At 39.4% G+C, this 12,447-nt stretch overlaps 1 protein-coding gene across 2 annotated transcripts in view; it reads right to left on the reverse strand.

Annotated features, from left to right (window-relative positions):
* GAS7 (growth arrest specific 7) overlaps positions 1-12,447 on the reverse strand; it is a 1,339,070-nt gene that overhangs the window by 744,565 nt on the left and 582,058 nt on the right. For both annotated transcript variants that reach the window (XM_085616727.1, XM_085616728.1), the window contains exon 2: positions 7,648-7,768. In XM_085616727.1, coding sequence (XP_085472853.1) covers positions 7,648-7,768 — 121 coding nt within the window. The remainder of the gene's footprint in view (positions 1-7,647; positions 7,769-12,447) is intronic.

Genomic DNA, 12,447 nt, shown 5'->3' on the forward strand with positions numbered 1-12,447 from the left:
TCTTTGGATAGGATATGCCATTTGTCAAGCTTACATTGCAGTAGGTAAGAAACCTTTAGTAGCAATACATGGCTGTTCCACTGGTGGGGTAGAGGCACCCTGGTCACAAGTAAATTGAATACCAGTCCAGGAGATAAGTGGGGCCATTTGAAAGACTGCTGTACATCCATTTGTTAATTGTTATCGTTTCGATGCTTTAAGCTCACGGCAAGGTATTTTCTGTGATAGATCATTGATTCATAAATAGATGAATACAGTTTTTATATTTTGGTTTTGTCGCTTCATGCTGACTTTGGTTGTTTTGGTGTTTTTTATTAATAACCTTTGTTACATCCTCACGAAGTAAGGGATGACGAAGACAGATGAGGAGGGAATACAAAGACTACTTACTGGTAACCTTCATTAATAGGAGTCCTTGTTTTCCTCATCCCAGTGCTTTTTAGACACCTCCCCACCCTTATCTCCTTTTCAGAACAACGTGAAGCAGAATGTGTTCCTTTAAGCTTTTGATAAGGTGAAGTTGTGTGTAAGGTGCCTAGCGAATTTTTAGTACAGAAAGGGAAGACAGGTTAAAACAAATTACCCATCATTATTTTAAGCTATTTCTGCACAGGTACCAACATTTAACTTAGGTGTCCGAAAAATGCGAGCTGCAAGCAAATTACCCTGGGTTTATTTTGCAGATTCCATATTTTTGGCCATTTGCACTTATGGATGCACCTGTGGTACAATAAACTGGTTGCTTCCTTAACGTTAACAAAATCCCTTCGGGGGCATACTGTACAACCATTGGCGGCAGAAATAAAGGCTAAATTAATACCTACCCTTTCATATGGAGGCAAAATAATGATGGACACATCCCAGTCTATTGGATAACATCGTGAAAAGTACTCATAATCAAGTTTTTCGGCTTCCAAAATCAGCATTCCCTGCCCAAATTAGGCTGGAGTTTTCACAGAAAATCTTGGGCTGAGCGAGCTATGGCACCTAGATATATCCTCACAAGTATTCAATAAGGCGCTACATACAAGTGTCAAGCTGCACAGCTGGCTGGAGGTCAAAGGAGCAGTGGCCAAGTGGTCTCATGGATGGCTGGTGCTGAAATCCTATGATGATCTCAAGGATCTCCCTTTGCTGGAGGCCACCTATTCTCTGAAGGTCAAACAGCAACTTCTATCGTTGAGGCTGGGAGAGACCCCACACTAGATTTTATACCAAAGTGGCAGGAAGAAGCTCAAAGGGGGAACATGAAATGCCATTTGAGTCAGACAACCAAGACGCTGCAGCATGTCCTATGCATTTGTCTACGTTTAGGCCACCAGCAGAGATCCCTATTGAGGATGGAGTTTGATGCACTGGGGATCAGGACATGCAGATCTGCAGTCAGAGTCATTGGACCCACGCAACACAATGCCTAACATCTAATTATTGTGATTTCTGGAGATCTTCAAGGACCATGATATGTAGAACCCATATGCCCGGGGGGCTGAGACTGTTGACCATGAAGGGGCACCCTAGGAGTCCAGGAAAATCACTCATGACACGGCGGGTTGCTAAGGGGAATATGGGCCCACTGGCTCCCTATCCCACCACATGGAGTGTTGCCCCCATTAGGATGAGATTCTTGTACTGTTGTATATCATGTGCAATTTCATATACAGGGGCTCAGCTCAGTCAACTACGTAGTGGGTAAAGGTCCAATTGCTAGACGTTCCTGTTACCAAACTTTCATCATTTGATGGCAACTCTTTTTTGTAACCTTTTATCATGCACTTCCTGATTACCCCTGATTACCCCTAAGCAGTCCATGCCATATTGAGTGTTGGTTCTGGTATTTTTTAGAACTCGCTACGTTGTACTTTATGCATACCTTGCACATAGGGGCAGGGCCTAGTTATTCGTGAAATGACACATTTCCTAAAAGTCCCTGTAACGAACTTCTTAAATGCCTGGTGCTACTTTAAGTATCCACTCACTAGTATTTTAAGTGCTATAGGATGTTTTGAACGTTGATCCCGCTCAGTGGGTCTAAATTGTGCCAAAATCTCTTCATGCACCATGACAACAGCACAACTGCCAGCAGTTCTGTTACAATCTCTTTTTTAAACATTTTGGTGCTAAATGTTAACTACTTGCCATTTTTATTACGTATCCCTGTCACCGCCTAGTATCACAAGTTTTTGTATGATTTCTTGTACCTGGGCGTCATTCTGTTGGTGCAACTTTGTCACAAACCCTCCAAGCACCCCAAATACTTTTTGTGTCATGACCCTGGGGTGATGACTGTTAAACCCTGAGAAGGAATGCACCTGAGCACTTTATAAAAAGTAAGTACCTAGGCTTCACAACAATGACATTTTATAGTTAAGGGGAGTGGGCCTTATGATCTTGCCTTAATGTGATTTTATAATGATTCTCTTTTCTAATGTCTTATGCTTGTAATGTTTATTCAGTACTATTAGCTAAGTTTATGGTTTTAATTGACAAAAAACAAATATATACATCAACCTACCTCTAGTATAGTGGATCTTCTACTGTTGATATTTAAGGCTAGGAATAGGAATATTGGTGCTGACAACAAATGGGCAAGGATGCCAACTACAAAGTCACATGTATTAGGATGGATATTCACAAGCCATCAAAATGATCTTTCTACCCTAACTCTACTAGTAAATGTATTCCCAAAAGAACATGTAGTGAATATATGGATAAGGTGGAAATGGTTCATGAACTAATCGATACACTTGAGTGTAGTGGGAAGGAATTTCAACAAGAAAAATACTAATCTGGTTTAATATGGTAATCAGCCTAATATTGTTGATAATGTGTTCTGACTAATGTTTAAATAGCAAGACTACACTTGCAAATCTGTAACACAGACATATGATTTCCATTCATGATCTTTGGGGTACTGTTACTCCCCTAAAAGTAGAAAAGCTATCCAACCCATTTGCCTAAGTCTATCCTGTGCAGATTTCAGACTTTTAAAATAAGTCTGCGAATCAGCCCTAATAACCACTATGACCAATTCACAAAAATCTTTACATATCCTGATGTGCGAAAAGATTCTAGTCAGAAATATCAACTCAGTAGTGAAAGTGTTAAGGTGTACTGTTTTTTTTCACCATAAATTCAATTTACAGCTTGTAACACTTTGGACTGTCTGCAGTAAAGATTGCGGAGTTGTATAGAGCAATGGTGAAAGAAGCATCAGTAGGGCCATTCATTCAAAACACTTGGAGCACTAAACATGTGTTTGTAATGATTAAATCCCACTCTGAAAATGCACAATAATCTACTTCTGAATAGTTGTGTGTGTGTGGGTGGAGTTGTAAAGGGTATGTTGCATCCCAAATTAAACTTTATAAGCGTGTAGGAAATGGGGTTTCTCCAGCTGAAGAAATGTATTCCAGGTACATCAAGAAGAGAAACATAAGCTCTACACGATGATGAACATCTGGAAAATTTACTCTTACAAATTTATATTTACAGTGGACTCCTTTGGATGAGGAACAAGGAGTCGAGAATATGGATACAAATCTGGGATTTGTGAAGACTTCCACACACACTCCTGGGGATTGTTGTGAATACTCTAAGAATAAAACTATAAAACATGCAGGCACATTTTGACTTTGCCAAACACAATTGTGAATTATTCCACGAGTGATCACAGAATACTCGGCTTAGTGTGTATTAACTCTATCAGAAGGTGTAATGAACATAGATAAATTAATTCCACAAATGTGACTTAACTAAGCTCCCTGAAGCTTATGTGATAGCGAAATATTATCATGTAGGGAGGCCTACTTAGCCAAGAGGTGTGTGAAGCAACCAGACTAAATGAATTTATACACCCCTCACCAAAACTTGTAGTATAGCCCCCTGACATTCCATTATACTATACAATGCATGACATCAATCTTACAAGCTTATAACAATCTGGCAATGTTACCATGTGTATACTTAGAGATAAATTGATATGAATCCACCCAAAAGCAACAAACAACCCATAGATGCTTAAGCTATATTGAGTATACATTATCATATCTGTTCACTTGGAACTGACTATTGATCCACACTATAAACCTTAACTGGGCATATGTCTTTGAAAACAGATGAGCATTTCCAATCCAAATCTTTATTGAGGACGTTCCAAAATCTTTCACGCCATCATAAACGTGCTTCTAGTGGCATGAAGCGACTATGCTAAATGCTTAAAACAGACAGAATTGTGTAATTTTTCGTTCATAATTGCACAGATAACACATTGGTCCTGAAATTTTTAATGATTAATAATACTGAATTCTTGTGGAAGATTATAATTTTACCTTAAAAAAATATTATGAAACATTATTTCTTGAAATAACTCGAGCTACAACTATTGAGCTCACTGCACATTTCTTCATCTGGGAATAAGAAACTGCGATATGCCAGAATTTAATTAATATAAGTCGATTTTGTTTGTTCCCAAGTATCTTCAAAAAGTGAAAAGGTTTTCAACTAGGATTTTATCAAGCTCAATCAGTTTTGTGTATCAGCAGAATGCCCCACACACTTCCGCTGATTCAAAGCGTAAAATGCAAACAACAAACTTAGCCCCCACCTCCACCACATTCAATTGATGGGAAAAACACATTAACTAAACACTTGAAATACATGCAGGGATTAATGGTATATACGTGCATTATAGCTATGCCAAAATGTCATAAAATTAATGTAATTAAATATTTCATCATCGCTGAAATACAATACAATACATCTCTTGTTCTGCCCCACAGGAACAGCAGTAGAATAAAAGAAGTTTAGAAAACAGTGTATTTTGTGTGTGGTTAGAATTGAATTCCAGGTGATGCTTTATCATTACATGTTTCATTTAGCCCCGATCAGTAGCAAAAATATTAACACACGATAGTTGTAACATGATCATTAAGTTTAAGACCCCTCCAGCCAACTAACTTGTTTTTTTTGTTTTTTTATCTAGCAAGACACAGGATATGTTGTCAAACACTGGTGGCAAAGGAGAAGAATTAAATTAAGAATACCCTTTTGAATATGAAAATCTAGATTAATTTAACTTGATTTGTACCTGTTAAATTATCAAATTTTGATATAAGGAACTAGACATCATTTTAGGATTATTTGAATGGGCAAAAGTAGTATTGTACCTTGAAAGGCATTGAATGGTGTGTATTACCAACACATGTTTAAGAGTGAAATCAGGAAGTTCGATCATGTTTCCATATAGGCTCTTCAGGTTGAACTACGTGCACTCGCTATCGACTTGTAATGCACTGCAACCCTTGATATCCTTTTTTATATTTTACCAAGTGTCTTGTTAGTTTGGTCAAAGAAGCTATTAGTGTATAGTAATCCCAAATATACTCAATGTATAACTAAAATCAAATGGACTTTAGATATTTCGGCCTATCTAGTATGGCCACATTGAAAATCCATAAATGGTCAAAAATCAACTTTTCAAACATTTTAAATGCCACTATCAAATGAAACTTGACTTTCTTACACCACTGAGTTTGGTCATCAATGGTTTTGATTTTAATACACATAATGTATATAAAATATTTTGTAGAGGGGGAGAATTATGACAAGTCCATAACTTTTTCTGTAAACTTTCTAACTTTGACACTCCATCACTTCTTCCTTGTAAGCCTCCAACCACCTCCGCCTCTGGATAGTTCTACCCACTTACTTCCAACATTATTATAGTTTTGGAGAGCACACCAGTGCAGCTATATGACCATTTGTATTGCCATTACATATAATTAAAGGGTAATCCTGGTGCTGCCTTTATATTCAATTTTATATTCAGATTGATCTTTCGAAAACACTTTTGTGATGTCTGTGAGTTTTGTATGATTGGCTCTGTGGGTATAAAAGCAGTTACATTCTGCTCTGCGCCTTTTTGAGGGTTGTTTTTGGCTTTGGGTTTCAATATCACAAATTTAGAGGACTCCTCTTTTGAGTTTTATATAAGTGTCACCATTGCTCCTTTAAGGTCACCTCCTGCATTCTGCTGCTGTTAAGCAACTTGAAGAGTTTAAACTTCGGTACTTGGGCATTCATCTCCGTCTCAGTTTATTCCAGAAATACCAGTTCAGTTAATTAGACTATTAAATGATTTATATATGTACTTAATACAAACAAAATATACCCTTAGCAACAATCACAAATATAAAATAAACATTTGAAATCTACATTCTTTCCATAGGAATCTATTCTCTTCAACTAAACACAATAGCCTGTTTTGTCCAAAACATCTGAAAGAGACAAAAACTAAATTCTGTTCTATGGTCATCACTCTGATAAGTGCTGAGTAAATTAGTTTAGTATATTATTGAATAACATATCAGAGTGAAGTCAACAGTAGAGGAAAAAGCCTTTGATTGCCACGTATTCTGGACAATTGCACACAAGCTCGCACTGGGCTTGTGCGAGATATTAAAGAAATATGAGGTATAGTAATGATAATAGTAGGTGCACATTAAAGTTGATGTACACAAATCCACTGAAGAAGGATTTACAGAGAAATTTATAAATTGATATCCAAAAAACAACAGATAGTGCTATGCTGGAAGACCATTAACTAGGTTTGTTACTACTGATATACAAGGACATGATGATGTGGTAAAATGTTTACAACGCCAAAAGTAACTGACCAGGCAAAAAGTAAGTTACAACCCTGTGTCCCCCAGGACATTGTTTTGTAAACCAATAGCCTCTCTCCCATGTTCCTGGTGGAAAGGTGATGCCATTTACCCTTGTGGTTACACCAAAGATCGTTTTAAAACGAGGTTGCCATTTCATAAGTTCAGATGAAAGAGATAGATTGGCGGTACCATGTGTGGTTTAGAGGTGTGGGTACAAAAGAAAAACTTTTGAGGAAAGAAAGATGAAAGCCTATTCCCTTGGATGGAAACCCAAGAATACAGAAAAGCTGAATTTACAATTTTTAAGTTAAAAGTGCTTATTGGGGCAGGCAAAATGTAATGATTGCTAAAGAGGTATGGTTTTCGCAAGTTTGTTTACTTTTGCATAGAAGGGTGGCCATCATGTATTATGCCAGAGAGGAAATTGTAAGATAGTCACCGTGCAGGCAGGCAGGAAGGTCACTATTCATCAAGGGTAACTACTGAGATTGACAAAGAACCATTTAATATATAAGATTCTAATGCCCCAAATTGAGCATTTTTAGTGTTTTATTTGATATACGAACATTTGTTTTAAATCTGTTTCCAAAATGTTAGTTAATGTCTTAGAATGTTATGCAATACACACGGATTTCAATTGAAAATGTTTTTTTGGGGGAGGGGCAAACATAAATATGCCTTTAGTTTAATTGCAAACCATACGTTTTTTCTAGACTATCATGTAAGGATGGATTTGTAACTAAAAAAAGAAGTATTTGTTAGGATTGTGTAAGATGTTGTGTAATCTACATTCACCACTTGAAGTGGCTATCAAATGCCATGCCATACACATAAATACAGGCTCATGTTAAACACAAATAGCACTCCATACGAATGTCAACACCAGCACGTTATTTAATTTGATTGAAAAATCTGATTTGACCCTACTCCTTTCTTTCCATTCCACTCAGTGCCTTTTTGAAATTAATTAAAGATCACCTACCATTGGTAAGAGTGTTGACGTAGTATCTTCGGCCCTGGTGTGACATATAGGATTGCCAGCCCTGCGGAAGCGGGCCATGTGTTGAATCCTCCACTCTCTGACTGTTAACCATGCCGGGCTTCTGAAATAAATTTAACATAGCAATGAGGACAAACGATTGTTGGAAAGTGAAAGAAAAGGCAAGACTATCTAAATAACCAACATTTAAAAAATAATCAAATAGTTGGTAGCAATGCCAGTAAATAGTCACAATTAAATAATAATTCAATGAGTTCAGACGCTTAAATATGGCAGTTAGAGAATCCGGAATAATAAGAAGCAGCAACATACAGAATGTATTTCTAGTTCCAAATCTTTTTTAATGGACTGCTATGCAAAGTTACATATACATATGTACATCTCAAGGAACTTGGCAAGCAACACTAGATCAATACTGAAGACTTCTTCTGCAGGACAGTCCTCTGGCATATCTTCCCTGACCTGCATGTAATGAAGGTCATCATCCAGGTAGGGCCAGACAGAAAGCTCACTAGATTAAATGCTGAATAAGGCACCTGTAGATTACAGAGTTAAACACCACATTACCCGAGACAGTCCTGCTTCCTCCTGAGGTGCATATAACGAGTGCCAATAGGTTATTTAATACTATTCAAGAGACTGGAGACAATTCAGGTTTATGTGCTCTAAATAGTCCTTGGTGTAGCACACAAGTAAAGTAATGAACCTTTCCAGGACCAAACCTAGTCTGTTTACACATGCTGGTAGGAACAACCTTTGTCATGCAGCTCAAATCATTGCCACAACAACAGAACAAAAAGGAACTGGTGCCCTCCAGTCTAGCTCAGATAAGTATTCAGTTTCATAATCAGGATCTTTTTAATATAAAGCCCTACCTAACACTGCTTCTCTTTTACTCTACAAGACTTGTGTGTCCCATACCGGCCATGAGATCAGACCACAATCTACAAATCATTTTCCCTACATTCAAACACAATCAAAATGTGGATCCACCAGTCTTCAAACCAGTGCTTGAAATGGAAAATTATAAGTGAAGGTACTCTGTAGCAGAGTACCTGCTTGTTTCTGAGAAGTGCCGGTACTCTCCAATTAAAAGTATTATATTTCTCTTGAGAAGTGCCGGTACTCTGCCTCTCAAAATAAAAAAGTGCCGGTACTCAGTACTGAACAGTACCGGCCCTTTTAAAGCACTGCTCCAAACCTCAATCTTGAAACCGCCTCTCCTAAAACAGGATAGAACCAACCATGCCTACCCTCCTCAATTTCAGCAAGGACCAATAAAATGTCCTCTTCTCCCAACGCAGAAATCACAAAAGAGGCAAAGACAGTTAGTGATACAAGACAGGAGCTAAACCATGTTAGCAGAGAACATGTCTTACCATATATATTTATATACAAAAATCTATATACAATACAAAAGTGAATTTGTTTCATTTGGCTATCTTAAAAAAAAAAAAAAAGATTAAAAGATGTCCTAACAAGGGGCAAAAAATATCAAAGAAGCAGTTTCTTCCTGGAAAGCCGGCATCGCCTTCCTCTTCCAGTAAATGATGCAGGTGCAATAGTCCTGGGTAACAACCAATGAACCTGCAGTCAGCCCACTTCCAGATTTAGGGGACTTAAGAAAAAGACGAGGGTGAAGGGTCACCGGGTTACCACAGCCTACATGACCAACATTTACATTGTGTTCTGATTAGCAAACACAGGACAGAATTTACCTTTGGTTCTTTCAGTTGTGTCGTTCAAGCTCGTTTTTAGATTCTTAACAGAGCAAGAGATGGTAGATGAAAAAATGTAATATTTGTGTTTTGGTCGCGCTGTGAAAAACCTTAACACTCACGCGGAAGGACCGGAGACAAATAGAGCCATAGCTTAATTACAACTTCTGAACTTCACTGCCACGGACAATCGCCATGGCAGACCATTACCTCTGGGCTCTGACAGAGCGTTAGAACGATGGGGAAAGATTAAAAGAAACGTGAAAGGGATTGGACTAATTCAAGACCGCCCCTTTCCCGTAACCTCTATTTTGTTTAAAGAGCTCAATAAAAACATGTTAGTCATTCATATAAAACTGTAGTACATTTCGAGCCATTTCCTCCTTTAAACGGGTCCATCCATGATTTCATTCTTTTCCACCCATTAAACTGCACATTCCCTCCCACGAGGAATTCCGAAAACAAGCGAACAAAGCCGGTGTTCAGAGGGAGACAATGGCGCGCTTGACTGCATTCCGCGCATAGCCCTTCAGCCTGGATGTTGAGCGCGTGCCACGAGTCCACTCAGCAAACACCTACACACGAGTTTATTCAGGGATACAGCACGCAGCAGCGGTTGTAGACGCTTCTCTAGTGAACAGCGCCTACTCGGGCCACACACAGACTCAGTATTGTAGTTTTTTTCTCATTCCCTGCCTTCCAGAGGTTATTCCGTGCGTGTATGGGGCCACGTTATAGAAACACTGGCCCTTGCTCTGGCCCCTGCACGTGCTCCCTTTCATTCTATGTGGATTGTAGTGATGGGTTGGGGTGGGGCTCTGGCCCCCATGCACTCTAAATGGGGATATCATGAGCATCGATTTGTGCTAACTGGGAGCAGCAACTGATCTCGCCATGGCAACGCCTTCCCTACTCCGGGGTTGGGGGTCATCCAGGGGGCAATAGCCATGTTTGCATGGTGTAGTTTTCACTCTTTTCCTTTCACCAAGTCCATCAGTAGCAGACACAGAAGCCTGTGAGCCTGTGAGGCAGCACCACTAACTATGGGACAAAAGGCCAGCCAGGTGATTTAATTGAATGTAAAGCGTGTGTGGTGTCACTTCCGCTATCCATGGCCTTTTACCGAATCGACAACATCAGGAAATTCTGCATTGAATGGAGTCAGACCACTCCTTGTCCGTGGACACGTTGTAATCTCTGCCTGTGCTGGTGAACTTGAATGACCCTTGTGGGAATTCTGCTGCACCAGCTCCAGTTTACCCCATAGGTCGAGGATTCAGAATGTGGTTCCTGGTCATCTACGGGGAAAAAAATCTAAAACTAGATTTATGTACAATAGAAATCAGTTACTTTCCTCAATGACAATTGCCATTTTAAACTGTACAAAGCAAGCAACCTTTACAATTGGTTACAACACTCCAGCAATTCAGGCTTCCATTGACAGTATTTGCTAAAGTATGAACAGGGCCAGATTTACGTTTTGGTAATTTAGCAATCTAGAAAAAGTCCCTCCCCTATTCCACTGGCATCCATCTGGTAAACTTAGAGATCTTAACCTCAAAGCAGGGCCGAAGGTTGGCAAAGGTTGCCTAAAAAATTAGACATGTATAAACTTACTTGAAGTAAAGTTTGCCCGAAACAGATTTTCTGAAGCTAAAGGGTAGCACTTCCCATAGAGTTTGAAAGGTGATGAAAAAAAGCCTGCTCTTACCAGTCATTCTGACAGACACCGTCAGATTTATAGAAGTGCTTGTACTAGGATAGGGGCAGGAATCATCATTGGCAGGGATCACACACAATGACAATCATAAGTAGTTAGGATGATGGCATTTGGGGCCAAGAAGATTTAGCAGCTTTCATAGTTCAGACAAGATTAAAGTTTCAAGAAATGAACATGTTTAGAGTTGGTGATACATTAAGGACATTTTAGGCAGCTGCCTCATGCCACCACTAACAAGCATCGGCATAGCCAATAGGTCTCGCCTTTGGGACCTTATAAGTGTTTAGCCATGCAACAGTTGCGTAACTAAATACTTATAAGGTCCCAAAAGCGAGACCTATTGGCTATGCAAAGCGGCCATGTGGCCGCGAAAGTGATCACGATCAAACATCAAAGCGGCCGTGCGGCCGCGAAAGTAATCGCGGTAAACTGTAGCTCCAGGCTGGCCTGGTAGCACTTTGTGGAGCCCTCTCAATAAGTCTCGCCAGACCAGCGCATGCGCTGGGTCAGGCGAGACCTAGAAAGGGCCACAAGAGGGTAACATATTTCAATAAATAACATAATAAGTCCTTGTTATCAAAGGAAATAGAGCACTCAAATGGCAAAACGTTACTTTGACTTGGAAAGTCCTTCCACCAGAGTTGGATATGTTACAAAGTTGAATATTACATAATTTTCCATACTGATACTATAGCTATGAAAAGATACTGTAGAGTTCTAATGAGCAATCTGTCCTCTGGCTCAGGCTCATTTGGTCTGCCAGTGTCTTTGTCTTTAGTTCACTCACTCAAATGTTCATTCTCCTTTGCTGAACACCTTTATTCTTTCCATGATCAAATTTCTCAGATGTTTTTGATTCACCTTCACAAGTTTAGCACAGTGGATAACCCTGACTTCAATTTAGCACTAGATATTAGCACCTACTCAGAGGATATAAACTCCCCTAAAAATACCTAACATATCTGAAAGACACTGCATTAGATACACAAGTGTTGGACTTATCTCTTTTGGCAGGGTCATCCCAGAATTTTTTGCCTTCCTCCTGTATTTTTTCCGACCCGTTTTTGTTAGTTTTAGGACTCTGGGTACTTTACCACTGCTGATCCGTGCTAAAGTGCATCTGCTCTCTCTTGTAGACTTGGTAAGATTGGTCTACGCCTGTTTGGCATATTTGTCCCTTGTATAGTGGTAGACCATATACCCAGGGCCTATAAATTAAATGCTACTAGTGGGCCTGCAGCGCAGCTTGCACCACCCACCAAAGTAGCCTTTTAAACCTGCGAGCGCAGTTTACTGCCGCAGTGACGTGGCATGTAAAGTGGTTGCCACGTCTGACACTTCACT

Source organism: Triturus cristatus, chromosome 7 (assembly GCF_964204655.1).
Source record: "Triturus cristatus chromosome 7, aTriCri1.1, whole genome shotgun sequence".
Lineage (NCBI taxonomy): Eukaryota > Metazoa > Chordata > Amphibia > Caudata > Salamandridae > Triturus > Triturus cristatus.